This window comes from Phalacrocorax carbo, chromosome 1 (genome assembly GCF_963921805.1).
Source record: "Phalacrocorax carbo chromosome 1, bPhaCar2.1, whole genome shotgun sequence".
Lineage (NCBI taxonomy): Eukaryota > Metazoa > Chordata > Aves > Suliformes > Phalacrocoracidae > Phalacrocorax > Phalacrocorax carbo.
In genome coordinates this window covers 56,763,419-56,786,797 of record NC_087513.1, presented here as the reverse complement: position 1 = coordinate 56,786,797, position 23,379 = coordinate 56,763,419, and the positions used below count along the sequence as shown (strand labels likewise).

The 23,379-nt window shown below is 47.4% G+C and overlaps 1 protein-coding gene across 2 annotated transcripts in view; it reads left to right on the top strand.

The window, feature by feature from the left end:
- The window catches only part of CACNA1I (calcium voltage-gated channel subunit alpha1 I), a 90,048-nt gene that overhangs the window by 46,768 nt on the left and 19,901 nt on the right, over nucleotides 1-23,379 (top strand). For both annotated transcript variants that reach the window (XM_064453976.1, XM_064453966.1), the window contains exons 9-24: nucleotides 6,667-6,818; nucleotides 7,437-7,622; nucleotides 8,317-8,434; nucleotides 8,919-9,074; nucleotides 9,517-9,607; nucleotides 11,572-11,774; nucleotides 12,949-13,365; nucleotides 14,260-14,360; nucleotides 15,394-15,517; nucleotides 16,314-16,382; nucleotides 17,335-17,519; nucleotides 17,859-17,985; nucleotides 19,100-19,225; nucleotides 19,713-19,802; nucleotides 20,804-20,996; nucleotides 22,085-22,236. In XM_064453976.1, the coding sequence (XP_064310046.1) occupies nucleotides 6,667-6,818; nucleotides 7,437-7,622; nucleotides 8,317-8,434; nucleotides 8,919-9,074; nucleotides 9,517-9,607; nucleotides 11,572-11,774; nucleotides 12,949-13,365; nucleotides 14,260-14,360; nucleotides 15,394-15,517; nucleotides 16,314-16,382; nucleotides 17,335-17,519; nucleotides 17,859-17,985; nucleotides 19,100-19,225; nucleotides 19,713-19,802; nucleotides 20,804-20,996; nucleotides 22,085-22,236 (2,490 nt within the window). The remainder of the gene's footprint in view (nucleotides 1-6,666; nucleotides 6,819-7,436; nucleotides 7,623-8,316; nucleotides 8,435-8,918; nucleotides 9,075-9,516; nucleotides 9,608-11,571; nucleotides 11,775-12,948; nucleotides 13,366-14,259; nucleotides 14,361-15,393; nucleotides 15,518-16,313; nucleotides 16,383-17,334; nucleotides 17,520-17,858; nucleotides 17,986-19,099; nucleotides 19,226-19,712; nucleotides 19,803-20,803; nucleotides 20,997-22,084; nucleotides 22,237-23,379) is intronic.

Genomic DNA, 23,379 nt, shown 5'->3' with positions numbered 1-23,379 from the left:
CATTGTTCATTTTGGTTTATTGGAAACAGTGTGAATTAAGAATTTAGCAGAAGAATATCTGAGCTGGAGGTAGAGAATTCGTTCTCATGTTCTGGCTATTGTGTGTGTGGATTTAAGCCCTTCTAGGCTGCCTCTGCTGTGTTTGTACAGCCCACAGCAGAGTGGGATCTGCCTGCAGCCTTGGGGTTTCTAGTAGCAGGTTATTAATGACACATCCTTAAAGTTAGGCTATCAATTTTTATCCATAAGTAGCTAGGAAAAGCTTATGACCCTGCATGCTGTTTCTACTAGAAAGGGATGTCAGCCGAATTGATTATAACTGAAAAACGTGGTGCAGCCTGTTTATTTAAAATGTGTATACTGAATCCTGTTTCCCTGCCACCAGAAGATTAAAACAAATTATATTCAGACCATACCATGAATTCCAGGTCCTTTACAGTCAGCAGTTAGCTCAAAAGCATACAGGCATTTGCACTTCCCTTTGGTCTCTTTCAGTTTTCCTCAGGCCATGCTATCAGTACATCTCAGACTGATGCTTCATCACCTCATTTTCTTTCCTTCCTTTCTCTTTTTCCTGTTGTTTTTCCTCCCAGTAACATAATCTTTCACAGAACAGTATCCAGCAAAACTCCTCTGCCCACAGCTGTCTGTGATTTGCAGAGTGACACCATCCTATGACTGAGTAGCTTCTGTTGCTTCAGTTACCTCATCATATGAAAGTCTCCTGGCCCAGAGCTAATGTGTATAGAGACCCCTTAACCTTTTGTTTTCTGCTGCATGGGAGATCACAACCCCAGCTATGCTCTGGGGGCATATCTGGCTGGGCAAGAGGATGTGTGAAGGTGTCACAAGTTTGAGCAGTCCTGGGAGCAGCTCATGGCATGTCTGTCAGCTCCTTGCTGCTCCACTTGTTCATGGACTGTACACAGGTAAGCTGGCCCACTGACCAAAGCATCCACCAACCATCAAGTTAAGGGGTGAAGAGAGACTGCAGGAACCAGGCACAAGGTTCATGTTCAGAAACACAGGATCCTAGGGGCAAAGCCCATGTGTGAGTGTTGCCTTTGATTCCTGAGTCTTGACCAACAGAAAGAAAAACACAAATTAGAATTATCTGTGTATTACAATTCAGGGGTTTAATATTCACAGTGTTTTTCTGCCAGGAGACTTAATCTCAGCAACTCAAACCACTTTACTCAGATCCAAATCACCTTGGAATTTGGCTTTGTTTAGCTTATCCATACAGTCCCTTGTCCTGTCATGTTTGTGTGGCCAAGGTAGCCTCCCATCTCCTTATACGTTTCTTGTGAGGGAAATCAACTCATTTTGGGACAAACTGCACTGCTATGAGTCATTTTTAATCCTTAAGCTTATCACAAGTTATCACCTGTAAATAGATAAGTTTATTCAAATCCATCAGTGTGCATTATACCATGTAATATTCTCAGTAGCAGGCCTTCAAATGTTGTTGGGACATTGCACAAGTCAAAATCCATCATTTCAAGCTTCGTCCTGCTTAAAATAAGTTTTTACAGTTCTTCAGGTCTTCTTCTACTTGGAAGTGCCTATGTTTAAAATCCAGTGTAGAAAATCAAGATATTAGATGCTTGTGGTTGTCCAGAAGGATCCTTTTAAGAGGCTTACTTTTTCTAATATTCACAGAGGATCTGGTGCTGCTTGCTTTTCTCCCTATTCAGCATGAGGATAAAAGTCTGGTCCCAGCTGAATGTCCCAGGCTGCCTTTCTCATACATTCCTTGAATGGCCTGTTGGACGCCAGCGTCTTTGCCATTAGCAGCCAATAAGACAGTTGTCGAGTAACTTGGTTTATCTTCTCCAGTATCTACTTACAGTATTCTTGCATACATCAGATCAATACTTTGAGGTCTGTCTTGTGCGGGTCAGGAGATGATCCCTTGTTTCCTAACAAGACCAGCCCTCTGGATCAGTACCTTCATATCCTTTATCCTGTGTGATTTCCCTTTATACCAGCATTTATTGCATCCACGAGTTCATATTTTACAGTTATTGCTTCTCCTTTTACTATTTGCTGCTTGTCAGAATCATTCAGAAATGTCCAAGCCAGCTCATCATACTGACATTTAGTAAATGATGGAACAGTCTCTCTGGGGTGGTAGATGAAACCACGTTACTTCAGCCTTGTAAAACTAGGGTATAACAAAACATCACAAAATCCTGCACTGATTGTGGGGTGGTGATTACAGTAAGTAAAACCTAGTTGGTATGTTCCATGGCTGGTTTCTGTGACTCTTCTGATTATTGTCAAGTGACTTTGGAATGGTAAGTAAAAATAGACAGGCTGGAGAGAGGTCTCTGTGAAATATATCTCTCATGTTCTCAGAAGCAGTGATGTTCAGGTACAATTTGGTAGGGCTGGTCTGCATAGATCACATCAATAACTCTTCAGTTTCCAGACTGTTGCAAATTTACTCCTGGGTAGGAGAAACTTCTCCTGCAGGGGCTTCATGCTGGTCTGCATATTCTTAACCTTTCCTATAGTGCAGGAATTTCTGGCTGCTGTCAGATAATGGACTAATTAGATTTCAGTCTCATCTAACATAAGAACTCCAATGTTAATAAGAAACTGAAAAGGGGGAAAAACCTGAGCTGCTGCCCTCTATTGCCCCAATTCTAGTTCCTGATCACTGGGAAGGAGCTCTGAAGTAAATCTGAATCATACATTTCACTCTCAGTATTTGATCTACATTGTTAGAGATGAAGGACCTGTGCCATGAAGATGTGAATTAGGTATTTTCATGGATTTGGAAAAAGATCCATATGTAGTGTAGGTGAACCAGTCTGGTTAAAACACTGGCTCTAGGCACGCTTTTCCCCCTGGGGTCTCTCAACTGTTCAAGCCACCCTCCTCACCCCAATACTCAGCTCTCACAGTTTTGTTCAACTTTCTCTCCTACTGTGATGGGTAAACCAGTATCTCCTGGCTTGGCAATATGAACAGACTTCTTGTGGAGAGATTTCTGGTATTCCCTAGTTTTGCTTGGACTAGAATAGCCTTGAGTTCAGGCCTTTCCTTGTGGACACTTCAATTTACGGTTTCTAGGTAAACCTGGGTGGCCTGGGAGGAGGAAGCCTTGCTGACAGTTTTGATGATAAGTGCCTGAGTGGTGTCTGTGGGAGCCTGGGGAGCTCTTACAACTGTGAGATGACACATCCATTGTGTTGGGAATCCTGTGTGTTGGTTGGAAGGAAGGGAGAGAACCACTTTTTCCCTGTTCGCTTTCTCCCTTCATCAAGTTCACGCTTCCCTGGCCAGAATGAGTCCCCGCACCAGCTCTATTCCAGCCACCAGTCTTGTCCGCTGTCACTCATGGCCGCACTGCCCCAGGTGTGAGGGCATCCCACACAGGACACAGCCGCTCCTACCCCGCACCCTGCAGCCCTGGCTTCCAGCTGATGGCTCTTTGCACTCTGCCAAATTACTTGTGTCTCCAGAAAGGGCTGCAATGCAGGATCTGCCTTTAGCCAGTGAGTGTGCTTCTCCAGCTGGCTCCTCTCTCTTTTTCTCTTCCCAACTCCCCGAGTTCAATCCTTTTGTGTTGCTCTTCCTTCCCCAGCCTTTATTTCTTTCCTACTCCATTTTTAAAAATCTCTTTCTCTACTTCTTGTGGGTGCCAGTGAGTTTATTTTACTATTTTTTTCAGCTTTGTTTTCAATTCATCTTTTGCTGCCTTTCTCTCTGCCTCTATCTCCTTCCTTTCCCTGCCCAGTCTTTCCTGCCCCTCTCTCTAGGAAGGATGCTTTGCTGGGGCTGATTGATGGCCCATTAGAAAAAGATTAACAGGTGGAGGCTCGACTAGAGAAACAGATGTCAGGGAGGGAAGGAGAGATGGGGGAACAGGTGACCTTTTACACAAGTGAGATGCAAGCATAGCTTTTCAAGCATCAGTTGCTCCCTATGACAGCACAAGAGAGAATGTATGGACAGCAGAGAGGATAATCCACCATCATAGCTTGTTGCTTTTTTACGTTGCTCATTCTCACGGATAATCATTTGATTCAGGCTGAAATTGGCATCTCTGTTTAGCATCTGGACCTCATGTTCCCAGTAAGTGTCATTACTGCCTGGCTGTCCATGAAGTGATCTTCATCTCTGCCTTCCCATGCACACTTGCTCATTCTTTCTCTCTCTTTGCTCTTATCTCCCTTCTTCCCCCCCTCATTTTCAGGATGGTTTTGTTATTCAAATGTAGTTATGGATGGAAATTGAGCCATCTCCCCTGGTTTTTTTTTATTTGAAAGAAATGGAGTATTTCAACAAAAAGCTGCAAGGAGGAGTGCAAGAAATTAGCAAAGGGCATGGGAAGGCACAGATGTGAGGTGCAATTTCCAGTCCATTTGCTCACCTGGGAGGATCCGGGCCCCTGGGGATCCCAGAGCAGGGGTTAAAGCAGCTCCTACCTTCAGGGGGACAATCAGACCCAGAACTGCATTCCTCCCTCACTTCCCCTTCCATCAGCTGGATAAGTAACAGGCACAGCCAACACAAAGGCTGCCCTTCAAGAAAACAACAATTTTGCAGTTCTCAGGGAGAGACCATGATTCCCCTTCCTAGTGTGCACTGAGTTCATGGTAAAAATATTGGCTCTGACCTGCAGTGGCTCACTTTTTTTTTTCTTTCTTTCTGCAGTACCAGAAATGTCTGTTCTCTCTTGCCCCAAACATCAGGCTTTTGCAGGTTTTTTTTTGTTTCCATTCATTTTATGTGATGCTTAAAAAAGTGGCCTGGTGGGCAGGCATAGTTCAGACCAATGGAAGAGGGGAGCCTTCAGCCACCTTTTCGGCATGGGTATCCAAACAGTGAAAGCAGTACTGCCTGCTACCACAGAGCCTGGGTCAGATACACCTTGAACGCTTGGAGCTGGGGCTCAGTGGCACCTAATATGTAACCTTGCCTGAGGTGTGACAAATACCTGTCCCAAGGTGTACGTGGGAATTTGGGCCAGAGGAGCCCCGAAGAAGTGCCTTGGAACTGCCATGCCTTGTCCCTCTGCCTGGGAAGGTGGCACACCTTTGTCTGGAGCAGGTCCCCACCAGCTGCTGCTTGGGAAGGGGATGGCCAGCAGCAGGCTACAGCCAGGTGAATTGCCCTAGCAGTCTCATGTGGTCTGAAGGCCATGGGTTGTCTAGCCTGGCCCCAAGATGAAAACCATTATACTGGAAGGAAGTTTTTCACTTTGGGAGCATTTTGTGCCTTGCCATTGCTGTGGTAGTCTCCCTGGGCTATGTCTGTGCATGTCTGAGTATATGGAAATATGGGCAGGCTTGTGCATGTGTTGCCCTTCATGCATCTGACCTTGTTTGAGACCTCAGCCCCTGCTGTTTGGCCTGGTGCAGTCCTAGTCCCTGGGTGAGAGGTGCTTTGAGCAGATGAGTCCATCCCAGATTCAGTGCAGGGAATGCCTCCATTTCACAGGGGACGGGAAGATCCTGGCATCCCCCATCAGTGACATGAGTGCAGCCTCTGTCTCCCTCTGAAGCAATGTTTCATCATTCCTGAGGAACGGTCTAGACCCTTTCCTGACCCTGTCAGAGAAAGTTCCAAGGCTGCACACACTGAAGAAAAAGTCATTAATTCAGAAAACAAAAGGAGGAGTAATTTAATTTGCTCAGACTTGTTCCACTGATGGAATCATTAAAACACTTGCTCTCATATGCACAAACACATTGGTCTCTGCTGGAGAAGGCTGTATCACAGGGGCTGAAAGATGTCAGAGATTCAACAGAAAAAATGCCTGAGGCATGGTTAGATTGCCTTTTTTTTTTTTTTTTTTTTTTTTTCATTTCAACACAGTAATCTTGTCTCATCCCTGGAGGCTTTCACCTTGTGCATCTGCCTTTCTCCTCTTGCTGTCCATTTTTTCCTCTTTTCCCTACCTTGATGTGCTCTTCCTGTCCCTTACACCCTTACAGGTAGGTGTTAGCAGTGTGCCCCTCCTTGCTGTTGTCTTATTCATCCAGTATGTTATTTGCTTGGGTAATTATTGAGACCACTCTGAAAATAGAGGCATGAGAAAAGACTGCTGGAGTAAGACCAGAGAACTAATGCATACCAAGAATTTGGTGGGGAGTGGAGGAGAGAAAAACAGGGAAGGGCAAAAATAGAGGGGAAAGGGGCAGAGAAGTGCAGTGAGGTTTAGAGGAAGATGGGGAACTGTTTTCCTATCATTCAAATGTTTTCAGAATTACAGCAAAAAATTGTGCCAGCTACCTGTGGAAACCTCAGAGGAAGAAATCCTTGAAGAAAGAGGTTGACCACAGATCAGCCACTTTTGCCTTGCTTCACAAAATACTGAAGTTCTTTGAACAAAGTAAAGCAGCCTTTAGCTGGGGGGACCAGGGTATGGAGTGGGATGTGGGAGACACTTGGTCAGCCTTGGCTGCCTGAATGGCTGTAGGGCTCCTGACCACCTCTAGTAATATAATTTGTTAGGGATGTATTCTATGATGAATCTATGAAATGTGCAAAGGAACTGGAGTGCAAGTGGCTCTGTCCAGCTCCTCTCTAATCTCACCCATGGGACCTTTGCAGCTCCCTACAAAGCCTCTCCCCTGGGAGTGGTGGCACTTTATTTCCCATAATTTCTGGGCTCTTTCAGTTCTGACTCTGAATTTGCCTTCTCTCCAGCCAGAGGAATTGACCAACATCTTGGAGATCAGCAACGTTGTCTTTACAAGCATGTTTGCCCTGGAGATGATCCTGAAACTTGCTGCTTTTGGTCTTTTTGATTACCTCCGCAACCCCTACAACATCTTTGACAGTATCATCGTCATCATCAGGTGACAAGGGCCTTGGGGATCAACTGAAATACACATAGAAAAGAGTATCACAGAGCTTGCACGTATTCAAGTGCCTTTTCAGAAAGGATTTAGCAGATATACTAGGAGGAGCTGAGCTGATGCACAAGGCCAAGGATTGAGAGACCAAGATGTCTTTTCCTTGGTGACCCTAGGCAAGCCACATAGCATTTCTGCCTCCCTTTTCTCTTCTCTATAGAATCGAGACAACTGTAATTGCCTTGTAAGTCCACAATAAATATTAGCTGTGAAATATTTTTAAAATGGACAAATTAAGGATGCTACAAAGGTTTAATGTGTGATAGAAGAAATTCTACTGCTGGAATTTAACACTGCAATCCTTTCCTCATTCCTGCAACGTGTAGTGCCATGTTCATGTTCTTAAGGGAGAAATGCAGCTTTCTACACCTAAGGATAAGCCTATAGTGTATACTTCTAACCATATCTTGCTCAAACAGATTTTCTCTCTGACCACTTTATACTTTCTGCCAATGCAGAGGTGAAAACTTGGATTAGCATTGTTATTCCTCTGTCTCTTCTGTTCATTCACTTGTCTTTCATTTTTTCCCTCATACTGCCTGCGCCTCTCTGGGACCATAGCATCTGGGAAATAATCGGCCAGTCGGATGGCGGCCTTTCTGTTCTGAGGACTTTCCGTCTTCTGCGAGTGCTGAAGCTGGTGCGTTTCATGCCTGCGCTGCGCCGCCAGCTTGTGGTGCTGATGAAAACTATGGACAACGTAGCCACCTTCTGCATGCTCCTCATGCTCTTCATCTTTATATTCAGGTGAGGAGGCAGTTAGTTGCCTCGCAGTGTTTTGGAGAGGCAGTGCATGGCTTGTGTGGACAGCAGCTTCAGAGCATGATTGCATGACATGTCTTGCCCGTTGCTCCAGGCTCAGGCAGCACTGACAAATGTTTATTTGTTCATAAGGGCTGAGGTTACTGCTGCCCTAAACTGGGTTCAGGACCTGAAGATTTGGCCTGGATAGGGTGGAGAAATACTGCCACCAAATGCACATGTTGAGCATAATGTCCCATTGCAGGATAGGTGAAGTCTCTTGGTAATCCACACTGTCTGAAAGGAACAGTTCAGTCTGGAGGATGACTCTGGCAGAAGGGTGGGAGAAAGCAACCAAGAAAGTTTGTCAGTGCACCCCATGGCTGCAGTGGTAGGGAGATGATGAAAAATGAGAGCAAAGAACAATGATGGAGAAAGCCAATCTGAAGGAGAGGTTGGAGGGAATATGTGAGCTCTAAGGCAGTACAGATGGAAAGTAAGTTTTTTGGTGAGCTACAGGGGTGCAATACGCAGCTCCTTCTTCATGGATAGGTCCCAGTGGTCTGGCTGTGTTGTTCCATCCCTTGTACCTGTGGTGTTACATTAGATTGCTGGGAAGAAAAGAGAATGACCCTGATGAGCTCATTGTGGTGGTAGAGATAGTTATATTTGACACCATCTCCACTTCTTGTCTCAACAGCATCCTGGGAATGCACATCTTTGGTTGCAAGTTCAGCCTCAGGACAGACACAGGAGATACAGTTCCTGACCGGAAAAATTTTGACTCCCTGCTGTGGGCCATCGTCACTGTCTTCCAGGTGATCCCACTTTGCTTTCTATGAGTAGGCTGGGGCAAAGTGAAGATGATCAGGAGGCGCTTTTTCTCATTGTGGAGCATTGCACTTGCTCCCGGCAGCACAAAAGGCTATGCAAAAGACTCTGGCATGTGAAGTTTGGAGAAAGAACAATTATGTGTTGTAACCAAACGACTGGTGTATCTCTCAGACAGGGGTGTTCCTTCCTTTTAGGGGACAGTTTTCAAAGATCACTCCTGTTGTGGCAACTCCCATGTTTAACACCATCACCTCAGCACATGACTGCCCTCATGGGCACCCTTGTTTCTCCTTGCTCAGCTAACGTTATTGGGGTAGTACTATAGCTGGACAGCGATGGTGGGTGTGTGATTATGGGGAAGTTAAGGGGCCTGATGTAGTCCTGATGTGTATCCTTTCGCTGTCCTTTTCTGAGAATCCCTTTGATCTTCTTCCTTCATGTTTATGTGGCCTCTGCTTCTGGTTGCAGATCCTAACCCAGGAGGACTGGAATGTTGTGCTCTATAATGGCATGGCCTCTACCTCACCATGGGCATCCCTGTACTTTGTGGCTCTCATGACATTTGGCAATTATGTGCTCTTCAATCTACTGGTGGCCATTCTTGTGGAGGGGTTCCAGGCTGAGGTGAGTTGCCACTAAGTCCTCATCAGGACGAGGAATAGAGGTGTTTAAAAAGGGACCTTTGAGACACTTTGATGTTACTGGGGTGGAGAACTCCCAAAGTATCGCACCTCTGTCATTTCCCTTGTTAAGTTCAGGGTGGGCTTCGTTAAAACAAAAAGATGACAGTGTTAATCCTTGCAAGGATAGAGCCAAATCCTCTGAAAGGGAGTTCAAAATTTCCGTCCTGTGCAACAGACCCTACTCTACTAGGGTGAGCCCTTTGCCGTTCCAAAAGCAAGAATGTAGTTCATCAGCCATCCCAGGGTGCATGAGACTCTTTCCAGTGATCACACTGATGCCTGGCTGCCACAGAGGACTTTACAGTTGTTCCAGGAATGACAGACAAGAACGAATGGTCTTTATCTGTCTATGAGTTCCTGACTTCTAAATTTGTGTGTTCCAGGGTGATGCTAACCGGTCATTCTCAGATGAAGATCAGAGTTCATCAAACATAGAGGAGTTAGACCAGTTCCAAGAGATCCAGGAAGGCTCAGGTACAATAGCTCAAACAGCCTCATTTGCTTATATCCCATTGCTGTTTAGTGAGAAATCTGACAGCAGATTCTGCGGAAAAATCACTCCCATCTTCAAGAACTTACTGGTCTTCATTGTGAACTTTATGCTAGTTTGTGGTGTTATCTGTAGAAAAAGAGGGCTGTGTTGGCATCCTGAGGAATGTGACAGCTAAGGGGAACAGTTCTTGAATGACCTACAGAACGCCAACTAGGAGTGAGAAGCGAGACTGTCTCTGCTTAGCTTCAAGGGCACCATTTCAGGAACACTGTGTCCAAATCTGGGACCCACATTTGCATAGAGGATACCAACACATTAAAAAGGACTTGGACAAATCTAGAAGTCTTGCCTCATAGTGAGAGGCTAATGAAGCTTAGAGAAACCAGAGAAGTGACTTGATCACACACTCTGTAAGTGCCAACCATAAGGAGAGATTTCTGATGGTAGATGGCTCTTTAATTGAGCAGGAAAAAAGCATAATGAGGTATTAAATGTTGGAAGCTGAAGCTAGACAAATTCAGACTGAAGAAAGCTACATATTTTTAAGGAAAGATAATTAACTGTTGAAACAGTCTGCCTACAAACTGCTGGATAAGGTCTCCACCCCTCAAAGTCTTTCCTTGAAGACTGCAAGTCTTTCTACGAGAGGTATTATACTTCAGACAGGACTGGTGGCAGGCAGCAGCAAGAGTATCTTGCTCTGCAATGGATGGTGAGCCAAGAGCTGAGGAGGAGGGACAGCCAGGCAGGAAGGCAGGGACCACACTGACAAAGGCACAGTACCTGCACAAAGTAAGCAGAGCAGGTCCACTGACACTAGCCAGGGACAGCAAATGGTTCAATCCTTGCCAGGCAAGTCTGCAGTGGTGAGGCAGGTCTGAGGTCAAGCCAAGAAATTCAGTCAGCAAGACAAGATGACGATTAGCAAGGTGCAAGAACAGGCACCATCCTGCTCAGAGCATAACCCAGACAAGGACCACAGGCACAGGTCTGAGCTTAAATGGAGCTCCCACAGCAAGGAGCAGTGGCTGTGGTATTGACTTGTCACAGCTCTCTCCTGCAACCTAGCTGTTTTCACAGCAGTCTGATCCTGGGTTTCATGGCTGCACCAAATCAGAACTTACCTTGAATGTAGGCAGCCAACCCCTTAGGAGGGCAGATGGGGAAGAGGTTATGGAGCCTGTTGGTGCACTCACAGCTGTGACACTGCATGCAGGCAAGGATATGTGACCTTTATTATGCAGTAGGTCAAACAAAAATGATTTTTCTAGTCCATTCAGGAATTAAAATCCAGTACCCCATCCTCTCCATCTATCTTGACAAATGCTGATGGTTATCTACAGCATACAACGTACGCCTCAAAGGTGTTCTGGATCTTCAAGGTCAATGATCAGTTGTCTGAAGAGGCCCAGTATAGTAGGATAGACCGGCAGGAAGGGTATGATTGCAGGAATTTAAAGGTCACCCCAACACATGGATGGCTGTGGGTCTCCCCACATCTTAGTCTCTTCCTCAGTGTCTCAGCCCAACTGCTTTAAATAGCCAGTCTGACAGTCAGTGGTATTTTGTTCAGACCTGATGATGCAGGTTTGTGTTCTTGGCATGCAGAAGCGCACTCTCCTCCCCTTGCTGCCAGGGTTCGGCGTCTTGCTCTGCCTGTCAGCCTGATTCTGCCTGACCAACACTCTGCTCGTCTGTCTGGCTCCAAGTAGAGCTGCTGTCAGTTTTGAAGACTGAGGAGAATACTTCAAAGTCTCCCCAGCTTGCACTGCTTTTGCCACAACACCCTAAATCAGAAGGAATCAATGGTGATTGATGCTAGACAGCTAATATTCTGTTAGCTGCTGCTAACATGCTAAACAGCTTAGACATTGAAACAGTCACTGGATAGTGAGAAACCCACCTTCTTCTTTTCTTTTTCTTCTTTCTGCATCTTTCCACCCAGATCCCAAGCTCTGTGCAATTCCTGTGACACCTAATGGACACTTGGACCAATCCTTGCCCTCATCCAACCCACCAGTGGCTGCTGGGGCAGTCACCAGCTCTTCACGAAACTCCCTGCAGCCTGATCAGATCCGTGTTGCTGTTGGCTCCCGGAAGAGCAGTGTGATGTCCCTGGGGAGAATGACCTATGACCAGCGGTCCTTGGTAAGTGAGTGAGTAGAAATGTGTGTCAAACCCTTTTTTTGAAGTCCAACACTCTTTTGCCTTTCTGCCATCTTCTGGGGATTGCTGTGGAGGATTGCACTGCTGCTGTAGGCTTCTAACACAAGCACATTGCCTGTCTTTAGGAAGCCAGGTCAATTCACATTATTTATCTAAATTTCCAGATTATTGACATCTGTTTCCAGGTTATTGATCTATATTCCATTAAGAGTGGGATTCCGCTCTTTTATATTCTTCTGGTGGGAGATGGGAAACACCAAGGAGACAGAGTCAAATATTTTTTCGTCTTGCCCTTTCCTTGTTTTCCTAGAACACAGAACACAAAATGATGCCCTGAGTGAGTTAAGAGCATAGGAATATCTGGGTGATGCCAGAACTGCCAAGTCCCATAACAGATGGATTTTCTGGAAGCTTTTGTAAAAATGAAGAGAGAAACCTTGACTTGGAGCTCCCCATAGCAGGTCCTGCTGCCCCTTAGCACTTCCCCAAGCACTGCTGGCTGTCCAACCAATGCATCTCAGACCTGTCCACCTTGTAACATCAGCTTCTGGGCTTTCTACCCACTGACACACACAGCTTTCAGGGGTGGTGGTGCATCAGTGCTCCAAGGGTTCATGCCCCTGTTATTTCTAAACAGGGAGAGCTGGCAGCCATGTACTACATAAACTGCTGATGTGGTTGAACTAGACTGTAACCAACAAGCCTGTTTCTCTCTTTGCTTCCTTTTACTAAGACTGTACTCAAAGGTGGTGTGTCGCATTATCCATCACCCTGTACTTTTTGTTATCCTTTACCCCAGGGCAGCGTAAAAAGCTGCCAATCATATTTTTTGAGAGCTTTATTCTTGCTCTGTGCTGGTATAAGTAACAACATCAGGCACCTGGCCTTTGGCTTTATTATTTACTTTCCCTGTAAGTGCTTTGCACACAAATGGTGCTATAAAGTAATCACGGCCAACATCGTTGCTAACTCGTTATCAATTTATTGTCAGATTTACAAAGTTTGCTGCTAAATTCCCACCATGCAACTTCCTCAACAGCTGAAAAATGGCAACCCCCTGGCTTAGGGGCCCAGGGAGAAGCCTGTGATCCAAAATAGGACTGCATGCTCCCTCCTTGTGCCTGGAGTCTCTGAGTCCCATCCCATTCTCTTACAGTCCAGCTCCCGCAGTTCCCACTATGGTGCCTGGAGCCGCAGTGGAGCCTGGGGGAGCCGTCGCTCCAGCTGGAACAGCCTGGCCCGGGGACACAGCCTGAAGCACAAACCTCCCTCTGCCGAGCACGAATCGCTCCTGTCTGGGGAAAGGCACAGGGCAGCAGATGGGGAGCCAGACGGGATGGGAAGGGTGTTTCATCACCGCCGGACACTCTCTCTGGACAACAAAGGCTCCTGTGACCTGCTGGAGTTGGCCTCAGTCCCGTCCAGCCACAGAGTGACCCATAAGCTGGGAGCAATGTCTGGGGCCAGCGAGCATCAAGACTGCAATGGCAAAATGCCCAGTATTGCCAAGGAGATCTTCCCAAAGATGAACAACCGCAAGGAACGAGGAGAGGATGATGAAGAAATAGATTATGTGAGTACTTAGTGGAGGGAACCTGGTGCTGTGGGAAACCTTAAATCCATCCTCAAGTTTCAGTCTCCCTGCTGTGTGTATGGGAGAGCTTGCAACGGTGCTTTAAGTACAGCTGGAGGACAACATTGAACGCACATCGGACCTTCAAGGTCCAGACAAGCTCAAAACACATTGTCAGGCTGCCTGCAAGGCAGCCGTACAGGTGGATGGTGGGAGGAAAGCAGATGTGAGGTGTTTTCATGGTCATTTGGGGGCTGTTATTTCAGATCAGTGCAGCCAGTGATTTCTACGGTCTAGGAAAGGTCAGGCTGTGTGAGCAGCAAGAGCTTTTCATGGGGAACCTCAGCAGATCAGAGCAGGCAGCACAGGCACAAGTGAGTTTTGTGGTGCCAGCCTGGGAGACCACAGTCTGTGAGCAGATCAAAGGGGGGAAAAAATGGAGGGAGGGTCAGTAGAAATTTGAACAGGCATATATACTGTATGACATTAAATCACCTCCAAGCCCAAGTGCCAACAGAAGGCCTTTCTGTCCTGGCCTCTCATTTAGCTGAGGTAGCAAGGAAACACTGTCCTTATGTAACAGAGCCACTCCAGCAGCTCTGAGAAGGCATCACAGACAACATCCTGCTCTAGAAAGGGCACCTGCTGTTTTATTTGTAATGATCTGGGGAGGTAAACCCAAATACCAAGGGGTAAACAGGCCCTGGCAAAGCAGCTCCTACCTCCGTTTCAGTGGCTTGTTGCTCTTTGAGTCCATTTCCTCATTCAGGGATTTAAAGAAAGGTAGGTACTGCACCTGGGGAACTGCAGATAGTGGTGTTTTGGGGTCAGATGTGAAAGGAAGGGCAAGTGGAAAGGTAACCAGTGGCACTTGCTTCTGCTGTATCCTTCCAGAGTCTGTGCTTTCGCATCCGGAAGATGATGGAAGTCTATAAGCCAGACTGGTGTGAGTTACGGGAAGACTGGTCTATTTATCTCTTCTCTCCACAAAACAGGTTTGTGCAGTTTTTGTCATGAGAGGGTTGGGGAGATGGGGCAGGTTCCGCTGCTGTGCTGGCCACATACCCTGAGCTGCATGTTAGGTTGCAACTTTAAATTTACCAGCTGGGAATGTGTTTGTCTCCTCCATCTCCCCTTCTACAGCCAAACACCACTTCTCTTCCTTGATTCTGGAGAAGAAAGAAAAGATGAGAATCCTAAATAGCTATTGTGGTTCTTCCCTCCCTTTGGAGCATCCCATTTTTCTTTTGTGTAATCATAAATATTTATAGCAAACAAGGCAGAGGATACTAACATTAACCCAAAAAGGAGAAGGAATGTATTATTAACAACTACATAATACTGATATTTCCTCCCCTGGTACCAGAACAGTCTCTTAATTTCTTTTTCAGTCCCAGTACCAACTTATCAGCAGTCATATCACATCTTTTAGGGCAAAGTTAAAATTCTTCTTGCCTGAAAAAAAAGAAATTTGGGATAAATTCTTACTGCTAAAGGGGTCTTCCCACAAGGAGAAAATGTCCATGTACCCCAGCCAACAGTATTCTCGTCCATGTGCATCACTACTTGAAAAGAAGCGGGTACTGTTACAGGTCATGAGAGTAAGCCCTTTGCTCTGTGTGACACCTATACTAATGGACACAGTGTCTTTCAGAGGGGACAGAAGTGTGGTCCCCATGACAGCCAACGTGTGTGCCTCTCCTCAGCTTTCAGCATGTGGCCTCTTTGCTCTGGGGTGGTATTGAAACTCAGCCTCTCCTCTACAGGGTGAGAGATGAGCACAGAGCTTTAGTGGTCAGAAAACCACTCTGGCACTGGGGCAGTGGATGAAGGTTCAGCTTATTGCTCTGCCCTTGCTCTGCTCCCTGTGTAACCTGGAATAATGCCATGGCAAGGGACATCAGTATCAGTGATCGGAAAGCTGCTACACTGGAGTTCAGTTTTGGCCAGCCCTCTCAATTCTTTGTCCTCATAGCTCCTAACCTCGCTCTGTCCAAGACACAGGTGCCTACTGGAACTCTTTTGCAGGTTTCGCCTTCTCTGCCAAACCATCATTGCTCACAAGCTCTTTGACTATGTTGTGCTGGCCTTCATCTTCCTGAACTGCATCACCATTGCCCTGGAGAGACCACAAATTGAACACAGAAGCACGGTGAGCACCATTTCCTCCCACCTGCTTTTTAGCACAGCCTCTGACAGAGGTTTGTAAATGTTCCAGGCACTGGTATGACCTCTGGAAGAACTTCAGCATTAAACACCAGCTCCCACTCCTCAATTCAAATGCTCAAGTATTAGTAATTCACATAGTGTGTGCTTCCCCTGCAGGGTCTTATAATAGGGCAACCCACTTTATAATACAGTAATCCTAGTTCACTCCCTTTTGGAGAGTAAGAGAGTCCCCCAGGCACCTGCAGTTAAGAGGTGACTGGCAAAGGGACAGACAGTGGGAGCTAAAATATAGAAGTAACTTCCATTCTGTAGGAATGGCATGTCATCATTCATGTATGCTACTTTTGAGCTGTCTTGGAGATAGGTCAAGCTGGCAAGTGAAATGGCTTTTTCTGCATGTCTGCCTTAGCTGACAGCCAGACTCTACTGCACTTACACACAGTCTAGAGGTTGGTGCTCCACAGACCTTCGGGAAGGAGTCCCAGGTCAGCACAGCAGGTCAGGACTGAGCACCACCAGCAGAACAGAGCAAAGAGCGCCTTGAAACCAGATTTGCAGGATGAATTGCAAATCCCATCCACTGTGCTCTTGTGGAGTTGCGTAGGATCCTGTCCCAGCTGTGGCACAGGGTTGAGCCAAGGTCTGTGAGCCGAAAGCTGCACAGCAATGGCCTTTGCCAAAGGCACCTCTCTTATTTCCCCCATCTTTCAGATCAAGGAGAAGTCAAGATAGACTTAAGGTCTTTTTCTGTTTGTTTTCCCTTTTTTTTTTCTTCCTAGGAGAGAATCTTTCTCACGGTGTCCAACTACATTTTCACAGCAATTTTTGTAGCTGAGATGACACTGAAGGTAAGTTACTGTGGTGATGAACAGCTCAGAGCTTTTTCCCAGTGTCAGGAACAAGATGGTTCATGTTTGTTCAGCAACCTTCTAAAATCTCTCCCTCTTTCCAGTGTGCCAGTCCTTCTCCCTACCTTGGTAAAGGCAGATACTGCCTGGGGTTGAGTTCCCTCTTGTCAGTCGTGGAGGGTATGTTTATTCTAGGCTTTAAATCCAAAGGGGTCTTAGTATCTGGGAGGAATAGCTGGCCTCCAGTACAGATTTTGTAACAATGTCTGTACCCTTCCTCCTGGAGCAAGAATGGGGGAAGTAACAACAATATGAATAACATGCTCTTTGTTGAGATAATTATTTAATAGGTGTCTAAGCTATTTATGACAATAGGGAAATCTTGCTATTCCCCTCTTGTGATTGGGAGAGAGTCCCAAAACTGGTTAAAGAGAGCCCCAGCCTGAACTTAAACTCCCTAAAATTCATACCTAAATTATGGCCTTGATTGCCAGGGTGTTCAGCTCTCCCCAAAGCTAGCAATGTCTGTAGCGCCTGCTGGTGCTGAGAACTGCTGAGAATCAAACCACCATCTTAGGAGCCAAAGTATGAGTTTTGGTGCCCAATTTTACCTCCCAGCTGATCTCTGGACTGGGAGACTTGCCCCATGTCTGTGGTATGGCGGGGAAAGGTTTTCTGCATGTCCCCTACAGTGTCCTGTTGCTCAGGGAGGCAGAGGAAAGGTGAGAAGACACCACAGCCCTGTTATTTCTTGAGTTATGTGCCACCACTTTCCACAAAGACATTTTCCTTTGTCGCCTTCCAGGTGAAAGGAAAAGATGATGAGATGACACTGCAGTGCCATGTGGAGTTGATAACTGTTCCCCATCCTCCCCCTCTCCCTACAGCTGCCCTTTAGCAGGCAACATGGAGAGGAGCCATTTAACCCCCTCTCCTCTCCCCTCTCTTGCAGGTGGTCTCTCTAGGCCTGTATTTTGGGGATCAGGCTTATCTCCGCAGCAGCTGGAACATCTTGGATGGCTTCTTGGTCTTTGTGTCTCTCATTGACATTGTGGTCTCGGTGGCCTCTGCTGGCGGTGCCAAAATCCTGGGGGTGCTGCGAGTCCTCCGGCTGTTGCGCACCTTACGTCCGCTCCGGTCAGAGCCCCACCGAGCCCTGCTCGGCCCCCTCTTCCCACCAGGCCTCCCCGGGAAGGGTCCCAGAGTCAGATCCCACTGTGCCAGGCAAAGTGTGGTCTTTGACAAGCCATAAACCACAGGAAGGTTCCCCGTAGCCTTATGGCTTTGGCCCTGGAGGTATCTCATCAGACAACCAACCCATGGGACAGAAGAGGCTTTTTAGTCACAGGAGAGTGATCCCCACTTGTGGGTCACTGCACACGGACAGCAGGGGTCCACTGCTGCTGAAAATGTTTAGCTTAGGCCAAACATCCCTGCCCTGTCCTTCTGTCACCCCTCCCCTTCCTTCCCTTCCAGAGTCATCAGCCGAGCCCCTGGCCTGAAGCTGGTGGTGGAGACACTCATTTCTTCCCTCAAGCCCATAGGAAACATCGTTCTCATCTGCTGCGCTTTCTTCATCATCTTTGGTATCCTGGGTGTGCAGGTAGGTTGTTACTGCCCATCAAACAGCCCACATGCCCCCACACCTCTCCTCCCTACCATGGGCACCAGTACCCCCAGGTGCTACAACAGGCCCAGGGAACCAAGCAGAGCAGGAGGGACAGGCAAGCCAGGAAATTTTCTGCACCTCCCCTCTTCCATGAGCTGGCTCCCAACGTAACGTCCCCACAGCCTTTGGCAAGGACAGTCAGGTGTGCAGTGAGTGCAGGTGTTGCTGGATGTATGAGACAGGAATTAAAGCTCACACCTGGAAGGAGCTGGATCAGGGCTTGGGTCAACTTTATAGGGAGAGCCCAGGGCTGGCATAGCACAGGGCTCGCTGGGCACATCCATGTCACACCACAAGGGCATGCAGCTCTTCACTTGCTTGCACGAACCCTGCTTCCAGTCAGCTCTGTTTCTCCCCCTCACTGAGGCCTAAATCCACCCACAACCTTCTTTTATTTTTTTATTTAATCCTCTTTATTTTTGGCTGTTGAGTTGCAGAGGAGCAAGGGCGTGGGTGTTACTTCCATCTCAGGGAATGAGCTATACTTAGTCTACTCTGATGCATCTGTACAAATGCACAATCCAGTGCCTTCCATATGGGAAAATGAGCCCTGGGCAGAAGAGCCACAGCAGTGCAGTGCAGCTTTGTGGGGAAAAAAAAAATCTGAGATGTTTTTTTCCGGTTCTTTACCCTTAGATGAGATCTTCTTTCCCCTTCAGCTCTCTCAGTAACTGCGAATGAGGGAGGGGAGATGACTCTTGGGGATTGAACAGAAGTTTTTTTTGTTTTTTTTTTTCTTTTGGGCCAGTGGCTCTAACTGCACCCAGATAGGTTGCCCTAAAGGCCGTCAGATGGTAAGGACTTACAGTTACTGCTAGCCTGGAGCAATGGAGAAGGCTGAAAAGCCAAGTTTACAAGTGTGACCCTGGTTCCTTAGCAGTGTTTGAGCCTCTGTTCTACCTTGTGTTAGTGGTCCTCCCTACCTGTCATGCTCCACATGGCTTGTAACCTTGCAGTCCATGCACTATCTCAGGAGCTTCTGCACATCCCAGGGAACATGGGGAACGCTGTGGGGAAAGGGTCTGATGGGGTCAGTCTCCTCCTGCAGCTCTTCAAGGGCAAATTCTACCACTGCTTGGGAGTTGACATCAGGAACATCACCAACCGGTCTGACTGCGTGGCTGCCAACTACAAATGGGTGCACCACAAGTATAACTTTGACAACCTGGGACAGGTGAGTGTGCCCACAGCCCGTCTCTGATGGGAACCCAGCACAGGGTTTGTCTCCTCCTATACGTACCCCTCCTCAAGGGCTCAGATGCAGTGCCTGGAGAGCCTGATCCCTGGGCCAGGAGGGGGGGTTATTTGGCGTGTGTATCCATGAAGAAGCTGTGTCACTAGTGGGTTGATATTAGGATGGTGCTTACAGGTTGCAGGGAAAAGAAAAGTGGTGGCAGCAGAGAGCTTGATTTTTCTTTTTCCTCCTGCTGTGAAGCAGATGTTCTTCACAACCTCTCTCCTCTGGTGGGTCTGGCTGAACATGGCTTCCTGTTCCTCCCTCCCTCTCCTCCACAGGGGAAGGAGCAGGTTTTGATGTGTGCAGAGACACAGGCAGGAAGAGTATTTCAATATTGTGTGTGTTAGAGCGTAAACCATGGGGTTTTTTTTCCCAGCCTGCCAGATGCACCTGCTCCATATCTGCTTTGCTTTGTATGTTGCAGGCTCTGATGTCCCTCTTTGTTCTGGCTTCCAAGGATGGCTGGGTCAATATTATGTATAATGGACTAGATGCTGTGGCTGTTGATCAGCAGGTATGAAGACTTCCTTGTGCAAGGACCTTTTTCACTTTCCTTGGGCTAGTAAGGCAGAAGCATGCTTTAACATCCTACTACAGACACCTCCCTCAAACCAAAAGTCCCTTCCAGGGCCCTTCTGAATCCTTTGCTCACCTATTTGCAAGGGGCCAGGGTCATTCCTGGTCCATGCTGGGAGGTACAGCTGTGGCTGTGCAGTGGGTGTCTGTAGTAATTCTCACCCTCTACTCAGTTTGGATCTCACAGCAGGTCTTTATCTATTTGTAATGCCAGAGCAACGATGCCATGTACCTTTCATGGCATGCTGGCTCCCTCCTGGCCCACAGATGGTTATTTTAATACCCTGTAATCAGGGACTGTTGGGCTGCTGCCCACTGCATCCCTACTCCTCTACTGCTAAGGCAATGACCTTGATAGTGTCCTGTGTAGGCACCTGCCATGGGATGCAGTACCACAGGCTTAAACCTCAGGGATGATGCTCCATTTAACTCTGAACCTCTGCACAAGGTATGTCACCATTGGCTTTGTAGGCTTTCTGTGAGGCCCAGTCAAGGTCAGGGCCTCCTTCCTCTCTGAGCCTGAATGACATTTCTATTCCAGTCTCGTTGCCATTTTGGTGGTGTGTGGGTGTGGTGCCTACTTTTCTTGAGCCAAAGGTGTTCCTGGTGCCTGGACCACTCATTTACCACATACTGGTGTTGTATTTGACCTGCAGCTGGGGTTGTGCCTGAATTGTGGGTGAATCTGTGTAGGCGGGCCTTTAGCCTTGCCCTTGACTCCCATTCACTCCACCAATCGCCAGCTGATGCCAAAATCCAGTCAGCCTTCTGGCTGACTGCCTTGCCTCTAGCCCCAGCTCTTCCCAGCTCAGTCCCCTGATTTTCATACACACACCCCCCTCCCCAGCAGCCAATTACCATGGCAGGTTCCACCCCCATAATTTCCATACCACCACACATCCAACCAATTGACCACCTCTGTTCTCTCTCCTCCTCCAGCCGGTGACCAACAACAACCCCTGGATGCTCCTCTACTTTATCTCCTTCCTCCTCATTGTCAGCTTCTTTGTGCTCAACATGTTTGTTGGGGTGGTGGTAGAGAACTTCCACAAGTGTCGGCAGCACCAGGAGGCCGAGGAGGCGCGCCGGCGGGAGGAGAAGCGCCTGCGCCGCTTGGAGAAGAAGCGAAGGAGTAAGGCACAGCCTAAGTGTTTGGTCGGTTCGTAGGCCAAGGTTTTCTGAGAAAAACCTTCTCCTCTTCTTTTTCTTTCCCAACGGACCAGTCTCCAAAATGCATCGCTTGTGGCTGCGCTCTCAGCCTTCCTCCCCACGCCACTGCCGTGTCGCTATGCACCTCACCGGGGCGACCTGGGGAAGAGGGGTGGCTGACAAGGTCTGCTGGGACTCTGGAGAAGCCACTGGGGTTTTAGCACCCTTCCCCTTGGGAGATAATGTGTACCAAAAATACTCCTGTGCACGTGCTGGCCTGCACAGGGCATGCATACCATCCGTACACCTCCTGGGCTTGGGATAGACCCACCTAGGCTTCTGGCAACCCAGCTGGTGTTTGGGGGAAGACCTGGACAGATGACCCTTTGTGTTTAAATCCAAATTTAAAGAAGAGGGAAGGGAAGGGAAGAAAGAGAGGAAGATCCCTGTGTTTTGTTCGTGTCTCTTTCCATCAATGTTGTAGTGTCGCTCCTTGGGGTCCCAGCCCCTCTGTGGTGAAGCAAGCCCTCTTCCTGGTGTTTCTGTCCTTTTCTGTATTGCCTTTAGACAAAAATTCCAAAAGCAGACTTTCCCCTAGAGATCATCCCTACTACCCCAGACTGATGGTTTTCTTCCATTTCCAGTCTGTGGCCATGCTTTCCCTTCCTCTGCTCTAGTTTTTCCCCTCTCTCCTGTGACACCCCGGGGCCTCTCCTGGAACCATCTGCTCCCTTTTATCATTTGTGATCGTAATTTGTCGAGGCATGAAATGCTGATTTAGCACCATTCCCACAAACACAGACTAACAGATTTTCTTTCTAGCATTCCTTTCCTTGTCTTTTTTTCTACTTATTTTTTCCCCACTTCTTTCCTCCTGTTTTGCATTCTTTTCCTCCTTCCTATATCCCGTCTTTTACCTATCCTTTCGTATTCTTTCTCCCACTTTCATTCCCTTTTCTTTCAACACCTATCACCACTCTTATGCTTGCTCTCTCCTCAGTGTTTCTTACCCATTTCTCTCTCTCTTCCAATTTCTTCCTAACTCTGCCCATCTCCCTCTTTCCACTGAAGAGGCGCAGCGTTTGCCGTATTATGCTACCTACTGCCCCATACGCCTCCTTATTCATTCGGTCTGCACCAGCCACTATCTGGACATCTTCATCACTTTCATCATCTGCCTCAACGTGGTCACTATGTCCTTGGAGCACTACAACCAACCTGTGGTGAGTGAGATCATGGAGATAAGCCCTGCCTCTAGTCATTATGTTATTTTGCTACAGCTCTCTGATGACTACTGCCCACCAGCATAGGTAGGACACTGAGTGTCTCTAAAAAATACTGTTACAGTGTTGCAAGAGTTAATGTAGGAGGCAAAATTACATGAAGAATTTTGTATGTATCCAGAAAGGTAGCCCCTACTTGTTATCCATTAAAATCATGAAAGAGAAGGCATCTAAGCAAGAGTTGGACCACTAGAAAGCATGGTGCAATCAAGTCTCTGTGCTTTACATTATTAAATGGATATGTGGGTCACACAAATTTAGCTGCTTGGTCTGCTCTGTATGTTCCCCTGGATCCTAACAGGAGGAGTGGTGGAAGCAGCAGTGTCCTGGGAGCTTCAGGCTTTGCATCAGATTTCCAAATGTCAGTCCAATTCCCCTGCCATATGGCCTGAGCTGAGAGGACTAAAGTGGCTAGTTGTGTGTCATGGGATGGGATATCTTTGCTGAGCTGCCTTTTTTCCATAAGAGAAGCTGCAGGGACAAAGCACTGAGCAGAGCCTCTCTCAGCTACAGGGGGTGATTCCCAGTAGAGGGCTTTGAAGGCCGAATAAATTTTTTCTTTGGTTGGGGAAGACCACATACTTCTCAGTGTTCCTGGCAAAGCTCTAGATGCCTTTGATGGTAAAATTGTATGCTGGATATATCAAGGCAACTTTCTGCCTCCATACGTAGACAAAGCATTCATCATGACATCTGCCCGGTGGCATTTCAGTTTTCTCTTCAGGAGACCCTTGGTTTAGGTGGCAGCTGTGGTGTCTGAGGAGATGCTGTCCAAGGTGGCTCCGGCTTTGATCAGGAACTGAATCTGTCCGTCCTCATTCCAATCCACTGCCAGGCTCCTCTGTTGCCTGCCTGTCTTCCCCAACTGCCCAGCTTTTATCTTGCCTTTGATGGTGCCAGTTTTACTATGCAGGAACTCTCAACCTTTATCTAGTGTCATCCTCACATCAGTCCTTTGTTCCTGAACAAGTCACTCCTCTTCCTCACTCCTCAGCTCCTTCCTGCAGGTCCAGCCATGCCAGCCTGCTGTCAGGCTCTGCTAAAGAATCTTGCCAAAGCACGTTGAACCCTTCCAGTATGAAG